The sequence below is a fragment of the Corvus moneduloides genome, chromosome 4, assembly GCF_009650955.1.
Source record: "Corvus moneduloides isolate bCorMon1 chromosome 4, bCorMon1.pri, whole genome shotgun sequence".
In the NCBI taxonomy this organism is placed as follows: Eukaryota; Metazoa; Chordata; class Aves; order Passeriformes; family Corvidae; genus Corvus; species Corvus moneduloides.
The window spans coordinates 389,106-412,691 of NC_045479.1; the positions used below are offsets into that span (position 1 = coordinate 389,106).

The following is a 23,586-nucleotide window of genomic DNA, read 5'->3' on the forward strand; positions in this document are numbered from 1 at the left end:
AAGTAAGTAATAACAGCAATTTTTCAAGGCACATATGATGAAATAAAAGTCATATTCAAAGAAGTTGAGCCCAAAATTAGATTTTAATTTCTCCAGAGATGTTCTGCGATATGTCTAATATATACATAATAGTACACTTATGGGGGAAAGGCAATAATTCATGTTCAGCAATTCTAAACACAGAAAGCAAAAAAAAAAAGAATAAAAAGCATGCAATCATGTTTCATATAATCGTAACTGATTTAATGGAACAAATAAATACCATAATTTTATATGAGAGAAAGTATAGGATAGATTCCTTTCTCACATATTTAGAAACAGTACAATTCAACTGAGCTTCTACCTGAACAGCACACATGCTGCAGATTCAATGAGGATCAGGTTCTTCCAGCAATACATGGCATGAAAAGTCATCTTAAAACTAAAGCCCAATGTAGGTTTAAAAACTAATACTCCAGGATTCTTACCACCCTTGTTACAGGAACTCTTTAAACTTTTAAAAGGTCCTACAAACGTCATGTTTTCTGGATTTTCATTCGGCTTAGACTTTCAAAATCAAGAGGCAAACTTTGAAATCAGCAACCATAGTATCAATAACCAGAAGCAAAACAATCCCAAAACCCAAACCCTGCAGTTTTGCCTTATGATGCAATTAAAAAGCAGGAAGATTTCAGCCCAGGATTATGCAAACCTGCTTGACTGATGGGTCTTCAGGAGCAGCAATGGATCTCTAGAATGATACAGTAAAGATTCCCCCAGAAGGTTCTAAAAGATTGCAAAGTGCTTTGGAAGTTACCAGAAAAGTCGAAATACTCAAAATATTTGCTTTTCCAGGACTGCAGAAATCAATAAAAAAGTTTACTGAATGTGCCAGCTATATGAAATTCCATTAAGCCTATACTACATTTACATTTTATAGATACATTCACATTTACACTGTGCTGAAGCAGTAAGGAGTGAACAAAGTAAACAACTTTGCTCAAAGTAAACAACTCCATGCTCTAAAGCTTAAGCAAATCCAATGTTTTTTAATCTATATGGAAATTCAGAAGGTTTTTCATTTTCTATTCATTTCCATAAGGCTGGGTACTGCAAGTAATTTTAACATGTTCAGACTTCCAGTTTGCCTGATTCTCTATACTAGAAATCAGGAGTAAAACCTCAAATAATAACATGGCTTTATCTCAATCAATATATCAATACTCCCAAGCCTGTATTACATTATAAAATAAGGTGTTCTACCAGTTAATTCGAGCCACAGACAAATCTGGGTAACAGCCTCACTGAACCATTTTGACACAATTCTGCTAACAATCTGTCATTCATTCTGACACTGATGGAACTCCATCATTTCATATGATGACATTCTTTTTTCTTTTTTAATCTCATTTAGAGATTTTTTGAATTTTATTATTATATTAGTCAAATACAAGTTCCTGCCTCAATTACATGCTGTAAACTGTAATAGTTCAAAATTATAAATCTACAGTTATTTCAGGGAAAACAGAGAATTCGTAAGAACCAGATGCAGTTGCCATATTACAAATCCCCTCTGTTACTGCAATTTGCAAAGGACTACCTTTACATCAAGGTGATGCAACCACAAGGTATTTCAGTGTATGACAAACAACGATTTCCAAGCTACAACTGAAGATGGTCAATCATTCTACCAATACCAATTCACTATTCTACTTTACAGTCATTGATTGCATAGACCATGAAAGAACTGTCACCGTTTTAGTCCTCGCAACTGCACAGAGATTTTTTTTTTTGGGGGGGGGGGGGCAAAGTTTGATAAGGTTACAATCAAATCCTCAAATATTTGCTTAATACAATATTTAAAAATGTATATACACAGACATGTATTGCTAGTGCCCTTTTTAAAGTACATTTCATTCAAAGACACACAAAACAATGAAGAAGCACATGGAATAAGGCTACACACATCCTTTGGTGTAAGTGCCAACTGAAGCAGTTCTCTGATCCCCTTCCAGTCATTCACTCATTCCCATCATTAAACCACTCCCACAGATAAATACTCGGGTGTGCTCACAGAGCTTTTGGGACTGAACCAGAGCAGGGAACTGGTCCACATTAAGATCTTGTTCGTTTCCTGGCTAATTATTTTTATTCTAAGCACATTCACTGTGCCATCTCACAAGGTGGCCAAACAACCCTACAGTTTTTCTTGACCTGAACTGAGGGGATGAGTGGATAAGAAGTCACTGGAAAGAAAAGATGCTTAAGTCAGGATTTCAGCCAAATGAATCTCCCAGAGAACTGTGCTCTTAACACAACAGATTTCCTGCAGTGCCCTTCAGAAATTAAGGCCAACAGATCCCCATTCTGAAAAGGCAGCAGAAAAGATCTCTCACGCACTTGCAGAATGTAAAAACAGGAAGAAAACAGAATTTGTCCAAGTGGAAGTCAGAGACACAAAATACCATTGAGAGCGGCATTTGGCCATTTCTACAAAAACATAGGCTAATTTTATAGGAGTAAGATAACCTCAAATATTCCTACTAATGGAAATACAATATACATATTTTTAGTCAAAAATATATAGAAAGACAGCTGTTATAAAGTTACTCTTGCTATCTACATATGTACAGGGAATTGCTAACAGTTATTAATGTACAATGTAACATGTACATGAGTTTTCCACAGCTGTATTTTCCACAGGTTTATTTTCAGGGAAGAAATTGAGGAATATTACCCTTCTAACTCCGTTCTGCTTACAGTTAGGGTTATTTAAGTAATACACCAAAAATACATTTGATTAAATAAAGCTGTTGAGACATGCAATTAAATGAACTTATTTTAAGGTACCTTAGCATTACCATATACCCAAATAAACTAAGTAAGACTCAAAAGAGCAATTTAAGAAACCTGGTGTCGTGGAAGGTGTCCCTGCCCATGGCAGGGTGGTTGGAATAAGATGATCTTTAAGGTCCCTTAAACTCAAAATATTGAATTTATTCTTGGTTTTCCCAAATACTTGCTATCCTAAGTAATCCAGACAAGTAGAGTGCACTGTTTATGTGTGTAATATTAAAACAGACAAAACTTACAGATGTTATTCATTCTAGTTAACTCCACTTTAAGGTAACCAAAAGAGGTAACACCATAGCAAAAACACATCCAATATGAAATTTTCAGAAGGCAGAATGAACATATTTTATATCAATTAACTGCCCACATGCTTTGCTGCTACATCATAATTGTCATCAATAACAGACTCAGCATGTCTCCATCCTATTTTACAGTACTTTTTTTTCTACTAGACAATACACAGACCTTATCAAAATAATGTGCAAATAATTCAAGCTCTAAAAATATATTAAGGGCTCTTAATTTACATTTTTATTGTCTTTAAAAAGCTTCCTGAGGAAACAAAAAGATCAGCCATGGAATGTCAAATCAAAGGTAAACAGAAAAAAGGCTCATTTTAAAGCATTCTTTCTGCCAAATTAAAAAATTAAAAGAAAAAAACCCATGGATTTGTATTCATACCTTAATAAAAATTTTAACTGAAATGTATCAACATGCAAAGTACACTGATTTTAAAAATTCTCTTAAAAACAACGAATTAAAAAAATTCTGCATAAATAAGATTACAAAGACATCTGCAAAGCCTCATCAAAAAAAAAAAAAGAAAAACAAGAAAGTATTTCAAATGACGCTTTAGGAATCCCCAATAAAAGAAGAAAGGGCTAGAAAGAGTCACAGTATTTTTCACATACCCCGCCTTCTACAGAACCTATGAGGAGATCCTCCCTTAGCCATGGATAACACAAGAAATGAGAAGAGAATCATCCACTTACTCAAAATAGCAGCTGGGCACTTTTATTTCACAGATGTAAGTGATTTTCTTCTCAACTAACTTACATGCTCCTATGTCACTAGTTTAGGTAGTCAGAAATTGCAATTAAATTTATTTCTGAGTAGGAAAATACTCACATTTTTTCCTTCAAGACACCTCATTATCAACATTTTGATCAAAGCAGTATATAATTTATACTAAGAAGTTGCAATTACACAATGTAAACAATTAATTAAAACCACTATTTTCATCATATAGTCTATTCAGTATAATGACAGATGGCATTTTTAGTCCTGTAGAGGAAAAGTTTAAATTTATAAATGTCTTTTTCTGCTTGGCAAGTAGTTCAGGTTCAAGTTCCCAATCAAAGGCTACCTTCCACGAAATGGGGAGCAATGTACCAACTCAATTTCCAAAAACTGAAAGTTTTCCCAATTCCAAACGGGATTTTCAACTTGTTTAAAGCTATGCCAGTGTTTCTGAATTAGGCTTCTGTAAAAACTTTATCATCATGTATTTATTCAAGTATTAAACTTAACATGCATCAGTACGTTACAGAGACCACACGACAGTTTCTCCTATAACTTCTTAATACCACTGGAATTACTTGAGTGCTGTGCACAGTTAATTGCTCCACTTTCCTTAATGCTTTAGTAATATATTAGTATTTAAATAATTTGTGTAAAAAAGAGCTATTAAACAGCCAACATTTGTAGTAAGTTCAGACCTAGTTACACGTTTTCAAACAGAAAGTAACAGCAAACATTTAACTTACTACAAGATAAATTTTCACTTCAGTAGATTAGAAATGGAAGTATAAAATGCCTTACCCTTTGTTCCAGAGCTGACTGAGTCTGTTGTCTTAAAAGAGTTTTAAATGGCCCCCCTTCTTTTCCAGCACTCCCACTGCCCATTCCTGAAGAGTATCAGTACAAATGACATTCAAAGAAACATATATTATAATTTGCAATCAAAGGGTGATTTCAAAATAGATTAAACTGAGCTATTGAAAACAGTCAAATTATCTCCATAATTTTAATTTTTAAGAAAAAAAAAAAAAGAGCATCAAAATTTAATTTTGGTTTGGGGGTTATTCTAGGTTTTCATTTTTACACGACTAGCAGTGATTTTACAGTATTTGGACAACCCCCCCTCAACTAAAATTTTTTTCTGCTGTCAACCTGAATTAAAATCAACTTTTAAACAGAAAAACTTTAAGATGCAGGTTTAAAACTTTTCCTGTGACATGTAACTTTTTTTTATTTTCTTGTTATGCCTTTTTGCCTATGATTTAAATATAGATCTACTTTTCACATAAAGTTTCTACATAACCAGGTTTTCTGCCCTTATCAAAAACAGTCTCACTGTCAGACTACTCTATAGTTATGTATCTCTCACTAATATTATTACAATATTTTTATTTAATAGAAGTAATAAAATTCTGGTTTTCAGAGAGTTTCAGGTAACTAAATCACCTTTCATAACTACTAGTAGGAGACTGTACACATAATTACAGCAGCAGTTACATAATGCATGATTAGGAACAAGAAAATACAACGGCAATGCACATCCTTTGATTTGAAATATAAACTCTGAAAAAAATTACAAATTATTTTACATAATTAAATACTCATCTGATTCATTCAAATAAGCTAGGGGCTACTGCTCAGCATTTAAAACTACACTTATTTGATTACTATATTTGCACACACGTAACCTGTAGATTATCTGTAAATGAACATGAGATAAACTCCAATCTTGCATAATATGGTAATTCTCTCTTTCCTTCTTTCAGATTTTTACCTCCAGCCTTACCCCCCAACTATAGGAGTTCTTCTGCAGAGAGTTTATTAGATTCACTAACATCTTTGATGTTGAATTATTTGCTATTAAGGACCTGTCCCCTTAGCAGAGCATGTTGAGATGCAGGTTAAGTGTCTGACAGTAAATTATGGGCTCTGTGGTTAAAAAAATCACTAAAGTAAACACATACCAAGATTGTGTTTTTCCTAAAGTAAACACAATGCTAGTGAAACAGATTTTCTTGGTAATACTTCATGCCTAAAAACACATTATCACTGCTATTCCTTGTATCTAAAAGCCATGAGGGCTAACATGAGCAAGCAAAAATAAGCCCCTAAGTAGTAGAGGAAAGCAGAGCATAAAGAACAAAAAGGTGTCAGGAGCAGGATGAAATACAAACACCACAGTGCAAACAGTTAGAAATGAAGCCAAGATTTTCTTTTACAGAATTTGTAACTAACTCAATATAACAATTCCTTGTTACTTTCTTTTTTCTTCTTATCAAGCATCTGATAAAGATCAACAAGACTGTAAATATACATCAAAGCGCAGTTATTTTTTTTAACCAAAGACCGGAAGATCTAGAAATAATATCAGACTTAATACTGTATGTAAATTCATTCCTAAACTCACTCATTCATTTTCAAGAGTTACTAGGCTATCATTACTATATAATTAGATATAAAAACACTACAATTTTCAACGAGTATTTTTAGCTGTTCTTGGATAAGGAAACAAAAATATTAGTATCTGTATAGTCCCATAAACAAGATTAAATTGCTTTTACTATTTGGCATTGATTCTAAACATCATTGTCGGGGACTATACAATATTTAAATACAGACAAACATAGCATAAATACTACACATAAAACAAACTCAAGAATGACAAACTAACCAAAAGAGTTTCTGAAAAAAAAAGCAGTAATATCAACTATTTAATTGAAATCTATTAAAATAATCCATGTCAGTGAAATGAAAAAGTGAGCAGTAAAAATAAAAAACATGGGCTTTGTTTAAAAGGTTAAATTAAAAAGCAGAGTTGGTAGCCATCTGATAACCATTATTTCAACAAATTATGAGTGAATTCATGAAAAAGTGCAATGAGCATTTGCTCCATGCAAAATGCAGGAACAACAAAGTGAAGAGAATGTGTGGGATTACAAATCGAGTAAATTATTTCAGTCCAATTACCAATTATCAAAAGATATTTTGCAAGGGTAAAGAAGAAATTCTGTAGCATAAATGAAATTGTTTCAAATCCTCTAAGAAGTTCTGAAGGTGTTTCAAGCTTCTGGGGCAGAGGTGAGAGATGGAATGAATAGTCATGTAGCCAGCAGTTTTCGGAGGCTAACTGAGCAAACCCAGGGTTATAGAAGCATCTGTGTGTTAATCAAATAACATAATTTCCTTACAAGTTTGTTTAAAAGGCCATAATAGATAGATCCTACCAGAAGCAGCCAGAAGCAGCTCTTCAGTTAAAGAAACGCTTTTCCTCAGAACAACTGGGCTGACATGGCTAGAGTGTAGAGGTTTAATGCTAGACCCCGAGAGGAGGAGACAGGACTTTTTAAGATGTGGGGAATCACAAGAAAGTGTAGGGGAGCTGGGAAACAGGAAAATCCTAGGTCCCTGTGGGGAAGGTGCTGTGGAGGAAAGTAATAGAGACAAAGATGTAGATTCAGAAGATGACTAAAGAAACAGACAAAAGAAATCAAAATGAAGCATTTTTGTTTTCTCTAAACGAATCAACACTTACTGCAAATTATTTCTCGACATACAAAGAAATGGAATGACAATACAGCTCCACAATGTGCATGAGAAGCATGCTTTTAAAAATCATGACCTGATTAACTTTATTTTGAAATTAATTTTTTAGAGACATGGTAATTTAACATTATTTTAAATGTCAAACAAAATCTGATAGCAAATAGTATGGAGTAAAACCCAAATAACAGAGTCTTTGCACACACTTAATCTGATTACTTTCATTATCTCAATAGAAAAAGTTATTTTCCAAAGAGGTAATGGATTTGTTTTATGATTTTCTAGTGTGATAAATCTTGTAGAATTCTAAGTTCCCACACCAAGAAAAGGAGTTCCCACCTTCTCCATTTCCTCCAAACATATGCTATGGCATATCAAAATGTATTATCTGATTAAAATACATCATGCTTTTTGTCAGCCTGATTCTTTTCATTTGCAGTGGCATAAAATATATCCCTGCTCCCAGAAGTCTAACTTCAAACACAAACAAGCTTTCTCACCAAATGTATTTATAAACCAGAATGGATAACACAAGCACAACTGTCTTTCACAGAAGACATCAAGGTAATATTTTCCAGATTTGCAGCTATTGAAAACTAGATGCTTAAGCAGATCCATGTTTAAACCTCCAGTGTTTTGTTACTCATACTGTGAAATTGTAGTATCTGCACTGTTTCTCCAGGTTAGTCTCCATCTCAGACATGTCAGCACACTAACCACCTGACTGAGAAATAAAGAAGAATATACTGCAGAAATAGCAGAAAATACTTTGTTTTTCACATCAGCCAATCTGAGAAACTGGCATCTCAAATTTGATAATGGTTGATGTGTCACATGAGAAGTCTGCATTTCTTTAACTTTGTTTAACCACTAAGATCACCAACTTACACACTGAAATATTTCAACTTGGTAATAGCCTTGGGAAATGAAAACAGAGGTCTAAACATATACAGTAATTGCTAAGAACAACACACCGAATTTAGCATGTTATGGAAGTGTCTTCTGCACATCATCAAATTTTGGGTAAAAAGTAAAACAAATTACTCATTACATACTGTCCTTTTAATCTATTAAGATTCAAAATCGAGTTTGTCATAACAAGATACAGAAGTTTTAAATGTAACCAGCAAATCCTCTTTGGACAAGTTTCAGTAGCAGAGTTAAAAGCTGCCAAAAAGACAGTGCTAATAAGCAAAACTATGCCCACAGTTTGCTTTAATACTAGAAAGATAGCTAAAAAAGTATCTTTACATACTTGAAAAATCCCTACAAATAAGAGGCACCAAATGCACAATCTGTTTCAGTTCTGAATGAACTGACTAAAGACAACAGGGTTTATCCATCTACATAACATTGCCAGGAAATATATAAGGCTGCTGCTTTAAAACCTGAACACATTCACAGTGAGTTGCCACATGCCTAAATTCACACCACATCTATAAAGATGACCACCTACGTTACATTTAAATCCTTTACATGACATGATCTTTACCATGAAAAATCTAATCAAAAGAAACAGGTTTTCAAATATTCAGTAAACCAAGCACATGAATTTGGGGTGCTCCTAAGTAATAAGCATCCAGTTATATCTGTAGGTCCTTTAAATGAGTGACCACCATAGGTTACCCACAGGACAGCCATCCTTTAAAAAAGACAAAAAAATAAAGTGTGCTTTCTTTTGCTTGTTTGTTTTAAAAATGAGACAGAGAAGACAGGACTGAGAAAGACAGCTTTCTAATTGGGAATATTTTAAACATATTTAGGGAATAAACTGCATGAAATATTTAATACAACTCCATTTGAATGCAATATTCAATTTATCTGCTAGGAAAAATTTTTGAAAGGGGTGCTATCAAGTAAAGCTGAATCAACTACTTTAATATGCTTTAAAATTGTCTAACTAGATGGACACCAGAATATTCTGAGCTTCAAATACCACAATTTAAAACATCATTATAAAACTAACCACACTTCCGTAAACAATTCTGCAAAATTCTTTGCCCTATGGTAGCAAAATTCAGGGCATTGGTCACATAACGAAGAATAAACAGACAATAATTCTTTAAGTTGTGCTGACATTATTACTGACATGATTCTAACAACAGACTAAAAAATAAGGAAGGAGGAAACAACAAGTTGAAAAAATTATGATAAAGCAATAGAGAAAGAAAAATGCTTTCTGAAGATGGCTGGATTACCTCTAATGTAATTTAAGTTACTTTGAAAGTGTATACTGTGTATGTAAAGCTATTTCCATATACCAAGAGAATAAAATGACAGTGGCTGCTACATTTCTATTATTGCATTTGCAATATTAAGATAAATGTATGCAGTAAACTTAGAGCACAACACAGTAGGCTTGAAGGCTACATAGTTTTAGTAACACCATCCTTAACATATTGTGGTAAGAAATACATTCCTATGATCTGTGATATGAAATGGAGGAAATAAGAAAAAGGCAATTACTTAGGACTCCCTTAATGCTCTAAGATGTTTTATTTTGATTCGAATACAGTTGTGGCACAAAAGTCATTTTCAGGTTATCCAGGACAGTGGAAATACAGACAGGATTGAAATTTTGACCCTACAGAAATTCTCTTGAGGCTTGAGGTGTGCTATGTGAGGTCTTCAATTTTCACATCATTTTGATAACTTAAATGCCAAAAAGCAAAAAGGGGTTGAATGAAAATATAAAGAGAAACACAACTTAAACAAAAAGTGGGTGGAAGCGCCTTACCAGTTTTGGGTGTCAAACTCAAATCTGTGTCAGAAGAAGAGGACTGTCGACTGTAGGACTTGGAAGGTGAAAAGGAATAGGTTTGGTTTTTCAGAGGGGTGGAGGGTCCTGATGAATGAGTATTGGGATTGGGATCTTCATTGAAAGGAATCCTGCCAGAAGAAGGTGGAAACATATTCAGTAATCCTGTGCCAAGGGACCTGGCTGACAGCAGCATGATCCAAACACCAGGATGTGATTGGGGCAGGGCCAGCAGTTATTCCTTAGATGCGAGACTGGGAATGAGGCCAGAGGCAAAGAAATGCTGTTTTACCCTCTCAGCATCCTACAGAGAGATGCTAATCATCTACAATGAAACAATTATGCCAAATGAAAGGCATGAGATGTGACAAAAAAAAAAAAAAAAAAAAGGCAAAAGAAAAAAATTGAAAAGTTTATGGCTTAAAAATCTGGTCAAATACACAATGCTCTGAGTTAGTTTAATAAAGAAAAAATTATTTCAAGTTATAGTTGTGTTTATACATATTTATACACTTATGTATATACACATATGCATTTTAAGGTAAAAAAAATATATGTTTCCTTATCCTATAGCATCAGCAGCATGCCACAGCTAAAAACAGAGCAAAGAGGAGAATCTTTATGGGAACAACTCTATTGACAAACAGTTTACTTATGCACAGCTGACTTACCTGCTCTCTAAAACCATCTCTTCCACAAATGGCACAGACCCTCCCTAGAACCATTTTAAAACCTACTGTATCTGAATTATGCTTGAAAATCATTATGAGCTCAAATCAATGTTTCCCAGATACATCACCTTATTTTTTTACTTAATTTCACAGGAAGCAAGAGCATGTTGAAGTGAAGAGTGTGGCTTTGTGGAAGAGACCCTGAGGCATCTCCAAGAAACTATTCTGCCTTTGTTTGAGCAGCTGCACCTTGGGTGCTTCTTCCCTGATAACAGAAGGTGTGTCCACGAGAAAATGAGGGAGGAAAGATGGGTGGTACCTGCCTACACTGCCTGCCTGCCTGCCCTTTGGGACCACTGTGCCTGTGGGCTGCCTCTCCCCAGCTCTGGAGTGTGAGCAGTCTCGTACCAGTGTAGATGAGAGTGGGAACAGACACAGAGAAGTTCTGAGTAAGTCGTGAGCCAGTAGCAGTGTGAATTGGGCTGTTGTGAGTCGAGCGGCATCCATGGCTTGGCGGATGAACCAGCGGAGACCTGAGAGAGTTTGCAGCCAAGGTGGAAGAAAAGAAAACAATACACACAAACAGGTTGCAAAGTTATGTTATCAATGATTTCAGGGAAGTTTAGCTAGAGGAGATCTCTTACTCTAAGCAGACTCTAAGAATTTCAATTCCTAGCATGCAAGAGTCCAGATGAAATAAAAGGAGGGAAAGGAACAGCTTAAGCACTTGCTTGTGACTGCATCATTGATTCTTTGGCAACTAGCCATAAAGTTAGTAAAGCCAAGAATAAGAAGAATCAAATTAGTTGACTTTGCTGCCTTAGAGAAACATTCCCATTTTTTGAACTGAGACAACATCCATCACCAAGCTGAACATGGATAATTTGGGAGGTGGAATTTCCACATATTGCTGCAGAGTGAAAGCCACTGGTTTATTTATGGACACTTTTTAAGTTGATAATTACCAGGTCTATCTTTTTTTGTTTTTAAACACCATGCTGTTGTTCTATGCTGCACTGTATCCTGAAGTCCTTTTAAAGGCAATTTTTTAAAATCAAGACAAGTCACCACAAGCTATGCTGTGAAATAGAAACCAGTAATTTTTAAAAGTCAGTCCATATTTTGCAATATTTTGCAGAGCAACTGATGCTTGCACAACAAAAATGCCTCATCTCTATTGTAGTGACACAACAGTTCAAGTTAATGAAAATGGCTACTTCAATTAATACAGCCAGAAATACAGGATATGCAATACACTTCCTGGTGCAGTTTTTTCCTTCCTGGATTGCTCTACCAAACAGATGATAACTAAAATATCCAAGCAAAAAAGTAGCAACAGTTTGAAGAAGACTGCAAGTGTATTTCTAGTAATTTCTATTAATATCAAAATACTGCATTCAAACTGTTTGGTGCTGCAGTACATATGACAAAAATCACAAAATTATACTTCTCATCATAAAGATTGCTCTGCAAGCTCACTGTCTACCTGCTTTGCCACAGTCCTAACTTGTTTTACAACAGTAAAAAGCAAAACACACAATAAAAGATGAGACCTCTTTGGGGTCATTGTCTAAATCACTGACAGAACCATCAGAATTCAAAATTTATCTTCTCTTATATGCTCATAAACATTTAAACTTGGACTAAAGGTGTATTTCTGAGAGGCCTTCACAAAAATGTTCATCACACAAACACAGCGCCAAAGCAGAACTAATTACAGTTAAACTGGTGGATTACAAGCCAAGATATGTAGTACTATCACTACATAAATTCAAAGAAAGTCATCTTAAGTAAGAATTACCACTCCAGCTTCTACTGAAATAACTAATCATCCAACCTAAAACATTTCAGAATTGCAGAATATAAAACTGGGTTGCAGACAAATAAAACTACAAAAGAAAAACAAGTTCTGGGAAAAAAAGAAATCACACCGGTTATGAAAAACTGAATGAGTATGAAAAGAAGAGGTGAAACTTGTTTCCCTACAAGCTACTAATTCATACTTACTCCTTCATTTCTTTGGATGGGGAGTTACATGCAGGTAAAAATGCTGATGTGTTACTTATTTTATCCAAAGTGCAGGCTGTTCCTATGGCTCTCACTACAAGTCCAGACTCTCCCTCCAAATCAAAACACTGCAAATAACCAACAACAGCATTTCCTCTCATTTCAAGCACCTTCAAGCCAATCTTCCTTTGCAATTCACCTACAAAACAAAAGGTAAAGAACTCATAATTGCAGCGAACTACTTATATTCTCTTTTGTGGTCTTTGACCTCTGCTTTTGGAGTGCCAACCAAGTCAGTAGAACAAGTAATAAATCCAATCCTACGTAGCTAGGCCAAGGAGCCGGTCACAACTTCAGCCTCCTATAACATTGTGTGATACTAATGACTTACACAGCTTTTTGCTTTTTTCTCCAAATCCATTCTGATTGCCAAAACAACATGTTATTTCACAGGGTTTTTTTCCACTAGTCTTTATTTTCAGTAGGCTTTTTTTCCTTTTTTCTACTTATTCAGAAACTTACATGAGTTCGAGAACACAACCTCTGTCTCTCTCTGAATACTTCATATAGTTCAAGACAATGCAACATCTTTGAAATCTACATTTCTTCATTTACCAATTTATTTAAGCATATTTCAACTTAATTCATACTTTTTGCCCCTCTACTGCAAACCAAAGATTACCACTGTATTAGCTGCACACAAGGGCTGAAAGACTGTGACTATAAGAAACTGGTCTGCCATTGATGCTTATTTAGGAGGATATCATAAAAACATTAATTGATCTATGTAGTTGGATTGCCTTGGTAATAACTAAGGTGGAAAATATCATCTCTCTTCTTATGAAAATGAAAGATTTCTAAAATCCTCTTATAACAAACTGAAAAATCCTCACTGTCACAAAGGATGGCCTAATAGTCCTAATGTCACTGCTGCTGAGAAATCAAGTGGAATGAAATGGTCACAGAAAATCTCCTGAGTTGGAAGGGACCCACAAGGATCACCTAAGTCCAACTCCTGGCTCTGGTTTCTACTGCTTTCTGGAAGTTTGATTTTAAAATTACCAGCACAGGTTACTACTGTAAACTTCTTAACTGAAGTTACAGTCCGTACTTGTCTTGAAAAAGTTCTAGAGTTGAGATAGAGTATGAAAGTTTCTTTTTAACATAATACATAATATGACAGAGATCTGTGAAACAGCCTGGCTCACTGTCAGAAGTTATAGATTTATGCAAGATTCTTTATGTGTGACCACCAATAACAGTATCACACATTTTATTACATGAGATGAAACAGTAATGCTGTGAGTTCTTTTGGGTTTTTATCCTCTTATCTATTGCCATGAATAAAATCTAGCAGAATACTTTATCTCCCTGCACTACTTATGCACAGCAAGAAATATGCAAATGTGAATTCTGTAAACTAATATGGGAACTATATTAAAAAAAGTGTCTTCATGTTAGTTATCACAACAGTTTAGTTATCTTTTTCCCCCACAGCGTGCTGGCCCTCCCAATGAAGGTACTAACATCTCCATAATCTTTTATGTTGCACTACTTACTGAGGATCTCGAGGACACCTTTCACTAGACCAGGTTGCTCTGAGCCCCATCCAACCTGGCCTTGAACTCTTCCAGGGATGAGGCAGCCACAACTTCCCTGGGCAACCTGTGTCAGGGCCTCACCATCCTCACAGGGAAGAATTTCTTCCCAATACCTAATCTAAACCCACTGTCAGTTTGAAGCCATTCCCCTTGTCCTGTCACTCCAGGCCCTCGCAAATAGGCCCTCTTCATCTTTCTTCTAGCTCCTTTCAGGTACTGGAAGGCCACAATTAGGTCACTCCAAAGCCTTCTCTTCTCCAGGCTGAATAATCCCAAATCTCTCAGCCTTTCCTCACAGGAGATGCTTGAGAAACAATGAACCAAGCCTGACCACAAAGAGATAGGATGAGTAACGTAAGTATTGATATACACTGTATCTGAGATAGTGTGTAATTGCTCACACACTTCAAAACAGTTCAAAGAGGGTGAAGTTCATTACTTTAATTGTTTGAGTCAAAATTCTAGTGATACTCCTCATATGGGTTAAGAACATCTTCAGAAAAGTTTCACAGGTTTGACCTTGCTAAAAGCAACCAAAAAATTAGGCAGCAGCATGGCCTCGTCAGGAAGAGAAAAAAAAAAAAAAAAATCAGTCACCCTGTCCATCAATTAGAAAAACATAATCCTCAGAAACAGAAGACACTGTGAACTGAAAAAAATCAACATAATTAACAACAAAACTCATATACAATCTTAAGCAAGGCACTTATTCAAATCCTGAACATTTTTAGAAGTAGCAATAACCATTACAGCCCACATGTTTAATACCTGACATGAGTGAAATGAGTCGTTGCCGAGCCTCATTCGATGCCCTGGGAGTACGGATTCTGTCTATCCACTGGTACTCTGGGTCCTCATTAACTACAAGCTCTTCCACAAATCCATGAATTATTACTGCTCTGTAACACTTAGGAATAGATGTAGCTGTTAAAAAATATATACATAAAAGACGTAAGACATAGGTCTATGAGCCAAGAATAGCAAGAAAAACATAAAATTAGACATAAAAATGATTCCAGAAAGTTTTCCAGACAATTTTCTTTGACAATGTGGACATACCCAGGCAGTTTTGCTTGTGAGATCACCGAACCCTGATAAGATAACTGTTCAGTGCACCAGTTACAGTATGTACCATTATGAAACCTTTTCACTTTGTGCCTCTTTAAAAGGATATGGACCCAAAATAACACCGCATGTGTATGCACAGACACTGAAATGCAACTTATGGAGATTAAAAAATCCCATCAGTTATTTACATTGTTTTGAGATACGAACAGTAAAAATGTGTTAAAAAAGAAAAGCAAACTAAACAATTCTTTGCATTTTGCTCCAATGTTATCTCCACTCGGTTTATGCAATGAGGTGGTAAGAGAAGGGAGGCCAACAGAAGAGGCAAAGAAAGGAAAGGAGGAAAAAAGGTTTTTGTTCAAATAAACTTTTTTCCTCTACTTACTGCAAAAAAACTTGACTCCACAGGATGACTGCCTAAATCTGTTTAAATCATTGAAGAGATCTACTTTCACCACCACATTGATCTCCCCACGTATACCTATTGATAAAAAAATTAAATACCAGAAGTTATAACAATATAACTGTTCAATACAAAACTAGACCTACAAATTATTTCCTATTATTAGTAATTAATCCCAGAGGAGCAGGAAGCCATATCCTTGCTTGTCAGGTCTGCTGCAGAAACACTGACTCAGAAGAAGTTTTTAGTTCTGCCAAGGCTTTGAGGCTGAAGCAATAAAAGCAACACTCCTCAAATGCCTATTTGCACCAAACAAGACTTTGTAAGAAAGATGGGACTGGGAAAAGAGAAGCCATCAGCCTCTTGATGCTGCAGTGGCCTCTGCTGCAGGGTGCTTTCTCTGCTGAATTTCATCCCTGAAACAATTTCAAAATTGCAGTAAAGCTCCTCTCTGAAGTTCAACCCAAGGAGAAAGATTTATGGTTCTTTCTAGAACCACAAAGTGGAACAGGAAGTGCTTGCAAAATACTAACTGTGATGAGAAATATATAAAAAATAAGGAATTACAGACCTTTTAGACAAAGCTTAATTTTCAACTATGACTAAACCTTACTAGAAATAGAATATTTTCTAACACACAACCATTCCCTTTCGACTTCTCTATTTTCCTGTTCTGAGTTTTTTCTACTTTTTCCCCACCCAGTAACAAAATCATTTCACATATTATAGGTTCTGACATATTGAGGACTAAACTTCTTGATGAGTCTGATTTCTAGCATCTTCAGAAGCCTTTACCACATCAGTACATGATACCCAAAGAGCAGCACTGGATTTGTTGTTCAACTCAGATATTACTGCAATAAAATCAGCTGCATCTCCCTTCCAAAATGCCAACAGAAAGAAGCCTTCAGTTACTATAACAGGAAATGCCGCAGGGTTATGTATTTTCACAAATAATCATGTTGAGCTGAAAGAAAAAAATTTTAATACAAACTTACGAACACTGTATTTATTATTTTTTAAGGAAGCATCAATTAATGTTTGCCAAGAGTCAAGATAATTGGAATCTAGAGCTATGAGCATGAAAATATAAGAATTCCAATTTTACTTAAATAGAAAAAAGCTGTGAAATACCAACATATCTGAAAAAATATAGAGAAATCTAACTCTCTCTAACCTACCAGCTGTACACATCCTGAAACAAGTGTTTGCATAATTTAGCTCCAGAAGAAAATGTGTGACAGGAAAATGTGCATAGGATAAAAAGGTAATTAAAAAAATACATGCAATATTTCTCGATATTTCTGTTCGCTATAACTGGTTTAGATGCAAAAAATACTTTGCATCAGTTATGACGAGCATCTGGCAAACACCATTATTGCCCAACAATAATTTATAATTAGCTTTTAATATTATTAGGTCATTTAATTCACCCCGAATAATGAACGAGGGAGATAATGGCAACCACAGAGATGTTCTGCACTAAGGTATTCAATCGGCAAGTTAATTGCTCTAAACTGACATTGGCTCTCTGAGACAAAAGCTATTTCATTAAAATCAAAAGCAAAAATATCATTAACTTCATTTTCTCATACCTTCAAGACATTCTGATGAAATTCACCTAACACTGAGAGCACTTGCTGCATGGAAAAGGAATTTCATCCTGTTGAAGATATCTCACATTCTGTCCCTTCATCTCAATTAAGTTTATCCCAAGTCTCAGGAAGGCACACCCCAAATAACTCCAGCAAAGTTACACTCATTTAGCAAACACGTGGTAATTGGATGAATATGTCTGAGTCTTTTTTTTTTTTAATCTGAATTTTGCAGCAACTAGTGAAGATTTTTCCCACTTGTCACAAGTCCTATGGAAGGCATTCTGCCAAGCACTGGTCTGAACTCCTATGCCAGAAATCTTCTCATGCCAGAAACGAATAGGGGAGGGGAAAAAAAAAAGCCAGGAAAGTAGTTTTCCAACTCCAAAGATAAAACTATTACAAATTTCTGAAGACAGTTTACAAGATTATAAGAAGCAGATTACATTTCAAACAAGACTGTTTTAAATTAGAAAATCTTACCATGAATGGTATCATAAATTGGAAACCACCCTGAAATAACTGTGGCTGCTTCACTATAGAGCAGAGGATCAATATCTATGTACACTTTGCCAATGGCATCATTGGCACTGTATGTATCGTGATCAAGAACTGTGATCTGGAGAGGCTCATCTTGGAGGTCTTCATCATCTACCTGGAAAACAAATATTAACATGGAATCTGAGTATTTAAAAATGTGCAGGGAAACACTGATGAAAAACAAACACAGAAGAGAGGAGTTACGAACAGCAACCTGACAGATAAATCTGTAATTTCAGTTTCCTGAAGCCAAACAACACGTTCACTTATTTTGATTTTATCCTTCAGAGACTGATGAGATCCTGGAAAAAGAGCTATCACTGGAAGAAGAATAGAAAAGCAAGATTACAGTGATTAGGCATTTTTAAATTCTACAGTGTTTTAAGTCACACTTCCTAGATTGCCCACCCATCTCCACAACACATACTGATAAATAAAAAAAAAAGAAAAAAAAGAAAATTTAAGATAAAATATCTCAGAGGACTATTACACTCTGAAGTTAAGATTATGGTGTTCTCATCACTGGTCAATGGCTTAAAAGAAGATATTTTACACAGTCTGCAGTAAAAATTCAGTAATTCTACATATGCAATTTCCTAAACAAAAGCAATAATCCATCTACAGATAATTCAACTATTTTCTTTTATGACTAAGACAGACATTTCACAACTTTTTATGTTGAATGTCACAAACCAAGAATTAAGTTTGCTAACAGCAATGAGATGACTCATGTATTTGAAGAATTGTGATACTGCCTTAGAACACGGTAAATGAACCAGAACTACACATTCAAGTGTTTTAATAATTAATTTATTCTAAACATCATCCTCATTTTTTAAGTAGTAAAAAAATGTAGTAACAAAAGAGGAACATGTAGACACTTGCTCAGGGCATAATGTCAAAGGATATCAACAAATTAAATCCCGGAAAGCAACAAGCAATTATAGGAAAATGCTGAGTGCTCTCATTATTACATAAGGAAACGGTAAGATAAAGTGTCCAATAATTGTTGTCCAAGCTCTTTATTTTGTAATCTTTGCATAGGAATTTTCCATTTTCTCCTTTGACAAGACCATTATCTTTGCAACCAAATGTAAGACTTCAAATACCAATTAACTTTCCTTGCTCAAAATTAAAAAAAAAAACCCACAAGAACACCCATACTTTCATATATTTATACATATTTGTACTGATAACTGTACTGAAAAAGCCTAATCCTTGCTACATTCCCCCCACCTTCTCTGCAGTATTCTCTTTTCTAATAGAAAATTTAAGTTGAATCCAACCTAGCAAGCTTTTGTCTTCACAAACACTCCTAAAAGCCAATGAGATGCCCTCAGCAAACAAGGACTGACTGGAGCTGGGTTTCCTGAAAAGGCTTTGTTGTGTATTTAAACACAAACACACTTCAGTGCTCAAAACTCATCTTCTGCCTGAAATGCAATTATTTCATTAAGGGCAGCTAAACCAGAGTGTCTACATAGTTACAGGCAAACTCTTAAAAAATACTTACTTCAAATTTGAACCACTCAGAATTCCACTGAGGATTAAGTGATTTGGGATATACGTCTGTCTTAAATGTTGTATTTCCAAATTTCACCTAAAAATACAAACATTCAATTATCAATTACAAATAATAAAGAAATTTTGAAACTCCTTAAATTGACATATGCAAATAATTTCAAATACATATTTCAACAAATCATTTTTTCTCACTGAGAGTGCCTTTTAAAATCAATTTACATACATCAGTATCCATGTATCAATGACATTTCCAATCATCTCTCTCTCATACTACTAAAATTGTTTCTTTTCCTCCTCAATCATTTGAGAGGCAAAAATATCACTTATATTGGCTTTTCAAAGTCACTTGGCATACTCTCCTTGCCTTCTATAAGAAAAAAATATTAAAAATATTGATAGTTTATGTCCTATTACTCTTCTCTCTAGGATTTCTCAATCAGCTTCATAGACAATTGTTAAAATAAGTATAAAACCAAATTGGATTTGAGAAATAAAGAGAGAGTACTATTAAAAATTAGATATTTTCCATACTTTTATTGCTTATTGCACCTTCAACCACATTATAACCTATTTCAGCAGCACCCATACGGTCTCCACAGGTGTCTACTTCAGTCAAAGCCCATTTGGGTTTTGTGGGGGTTTCTTGTTTGCTTTTTTAAAGTGAAACTGAATTTCTGTGATGCTCCATACATCAGGAAACCACACAGCACCATGTAAAAGCCTTTATCTTACTGCAGCTTTCATTCCAAATCATTCACAAACACTTGCAGTTCTCTGCAAGTTTGCTGCCTCTCAAAAAAATGAGCACTTCACCTCATACCAAGTATCTGATGGTACTTAAAAATACTGAAAGTTACATTTTTAAGTTTATTCAATAATCTTAAAGAAAATAATGAGTATACTGATAGAAAAGAAATGCTGGAGTTAGAGGTGTGTAGATTTTGACAGCTGTTACCTTTTAAAAGTCTAAATGCATTTTGGAGACTAAATTTAGGCCTGGATTTGAAAACTGTGTAGTAATTCTTTTAACACTTCTGCTCAAGACAGTATTAAGTAACCACTTCATACATTTCAATAATATAGTGATTATTTTGCACAGGTGCATATCCCAGCTCTGAAGAGATTTTGCACTTGCTTAAGTACAATAAAGTGATGTTAGCACTGGCTGTAAGTTAAGGGAGCTTCTGACTCCAGAAGCTGCCAGGATGCAACAGCCCTGAGCTCTACCCCACCTATTTTAACATGTTATCTCAGGAGTAAATCAGTTCCCTTAGAGCTCCAGGCAGTTATAACTGAATTTCCCCAGTACTCCAGCTACTTCATTGAAGCTTGTAGAGACAACCAAACACCACACTGCTGTCCACTGTGCAAAGTTAAAAGCACATTTATGGAAGAAATTGTAACAAAATATTCTGAGTTGGGACAAGGATCATTGTGCTCATACTGGTGAAGTCCAAATTTTGCATAACCTGAGCCAAGTAAGAGCTCTCAAGTCTCTTCTCATTTTCTTTTCTAGTTCTAAGTTTATATTGCAATATTTAACAAGGAAATTTAAGGCTAGTAAACAACCAGAACTTTAACATGTGCTTTTCATTTTTTTTTTTAAGGAAAAACACATTGTAAAGTTTTTCAGCAATCTCATACAGAAAAATAAAACAATAGTTTCAAGCTCAATTTATTTTGAAGTAAATCTCACCTGCTGTATTGCCTACTCCACACATGGAAAGGGTAGTTACTCCACACTGTTCCTAAGTAACAATCCTAAAAGCAAGGCCCCCATCTGTGTATTTCTTTAGCCTTATCTGTGCCAAGACACTCATGGAACTCATGTTAACCCAGCTAAGCAAACTGGTCTTGATGAAAATTTTTATTTTCCTTTTTTGCTATGCTAGTATTTTACTATATGAATTTCAAAAATCTACTTTGCTACACAGACAGCACGCTTAGGAACAAGTAACCCACAGAAGAGGAGAGCTGTTTCTCCTAACACAGAGTAAAAACAGGCCACATGAAACTCAGTGAACTGTATTTCCTAGTTCTGTTTTCCCTGTCTCCTGGTAGCAAGCATCACAGTTGTTGTAATTTTAAACTGGATTAATAGGCAACCTACAAGAGAAGATTTTATAAATTAAAACCTGACCAGTGAAACAGCTGACAAAACAGTGAAATGCTAAGTTTCATGTAATAAAATATAAATACATAAAAATAGCTGTACTATTTCAGCTCCACTGAAAAGCTGAAATACATCTTCACTTTATTACAGGTAACTCTCCCATTAAGCACTGCCCTTAGAGTCTAATGTCAACCAAATTTTTAAGCACCAAATGAAATCAGGACTTATATACCCCAATTTTTTTAATATTAATATTATCATATTTTTCAGTGTATACAGTTCTAGAAAGGCATTCTGTCTTCCTACCTTAATTCTAGTATTGTGCCAACCTCAATCACTATTTGTGGTACAAGACATGGATTTTCATAGCACATTATTTTAAAATAGCTCTGATTTTTCTGAGAGTATGATTCCTGAATCTATGGAATGCTTCTGAAATGTTCTAAGTCATCCATATTGGAAATAATGAATCGAAAAACATAAGGATCATGTAACAGAAATAACAGAAATCATAGAAAGGCTTGTGCTGGAAGGGACCTTAAAGTCCCTCTCATTCAAACCCCTCTGCATGGGCAGGGATGTCACCCATTGGATCACGTTGCTCAGAGCCTCCTCCAACCTCGGCCTTAAATAATTCCACTTATTTTGCACTTCAGCTTGTTTTACAATCCCTGCCTGAGAAACACCCTATATATTGCCTGTTAAGTATATGACTGTAAAGAAGGTTGAAGTTAGATACTCTGGGTGCAATAAAGTGATTAAAACGCACAAATAATATCAAATATTTATTGACTAAAAGTCCCCTTGGAAAATATTTTAGTATTTCAAACATTTTAAATGGAAAGATGAATATTGGCCTTAAAAGTAAAGCCTGTACAACCACTCATATATTAAGCAATATAACTGATTTAAAGATGATCTTATTACTTCTCCATCCTCCTTACAACACGTCTGCCTAATCACAGAATCAGTTAGGTTGGAAAATACCTCAGAGATCACCGACTCCAAGCTATGATCGACCACCACCATAACAACCATACCATGGCACTGAGCGCCGCGTCCAGTCTTTCCTTAAATACCTCCAGGGACGACGACTCCACCGCCTCCCTGGGCAGCCCGTTCCAATGTCTGATCACCCATTCAATGAAGAAATTCCTGCTGATGTCCCACCTAAACCCGCCCCGGTGCAGCTCAGGGCACTGTCTCCTCGCCCTGCCCCTGGTTCCCGGGAGCACGGAGGTGCGGGACGGGCCCGGCAGGTGCCTCCGCCGCGCGGGCCCGGCGCGCCCATCCCGCTGCCCCTGCCACCAACCTCCACGAAGGCGTCGGTAAGGTCGCTGGCGCGGTCCATCACCGGCAAATGGCGCCCCGCCACGATCTTGACCTTCAGCTTCCCCGGCATCTTCTTCCTCCCCTCCCCTCCTCCTCCCGCAAGCTGCAGGGACAGCGCGACCGCGCCTGTGCCATGGACAGGCGGGCACGGCGGCTGCGCATGCGCATGCGCGGGGCCCCCACGGCCGCCCCGCCCTCGGCCGGCGGGGAGCGGGAGAGGAGTCGTAGGGTCAAGGAATTGTTAGGGCTGGAAATTACCCTGTCCGACAGCCTTGCCAAGGCAGGGTCACCTAGAGCAGGTGACATACAAACGTCTTCAGGTGGGTTTGGAATGTCTCCAGAGAGGGACACTTGACGCCCTCCCTGGGCAGCTGTTCCAGGGCTCTGCCACCTTCAGTGTAAAGAAGTGCTTCCTTCTGTTGAGATTAAACTCCTTGTGTTTTACTTTATGGCCATTGCTCCTTATTCTGTCGCTGGGCACCATTGGAAAGAGTCTGGCACCGTCCTCTTGGCACCCGTTTGAGATATTTATATGCATTAATGAGATCCCTTTTCAGTCTTCACCAGGATAAACAGGCCCAG

General features: G+C 36.0%; 1 protein-coding gene across 16 annotated transcripts in view; it reads right to left on the reverse strand.

The window, feature by feature from the left end:
- The window catches only part of C2CD5 (C2 calcium dependent domain containing 5), a 58,771-nt gene extending 35,618 nt beyond the window's left edge, over positions 1-23,153 (reverse strand). For 13 of the 16 annotated variants that reach the window (XR_004239586.1, XM_032105628.1, XM_032105627.1 and 10 more), the window contains exons 1-8: positions 22,985-23,153; positions 19,549-19,635; positions 17,979-18,150; positions 15,883-15,978; positions 15,198-15,353; positions 12,829-13,027; positions 10,130-10,281; positions 4,654-4,739 (exon numbers count right to left, since the gene is read on the reverse strand). Coding sequence is in view for 15 of the 16 variants with exons in the window: in XM_032105628.1 (XP_031961519.1) it covers positions 4,654-4,739; positions 10,130-10,281; positions 12,829-13,027; positions 15,198-15,353; positions 15,883-15,978; positions 17,979-18,150; positions 19,549-19,635; positions 22,985-23,074 (1,038 nt within the window). In the remaining variant the exon portion in view is untranslated. Of the gene's footprint in view, positions 1-4,653; positions 4,740-10,129; positions 10,282-11,229; positions 11,355-12,828; positions 13,028-15,197; positions 15,354-15,882; positions 15,979-17,978; positions 18,151-19,548; positions 19,636-22,984 lie in introns of all 16 variants that reach the window. The other 3 variants (XM_032105626.1, XM_032105623.1, XM_032105615.1) reach the window with 1 other exon arrangement.
- Between the last annotated feature and the right edge of the window lie 433 nt (positions 23,154-23,586).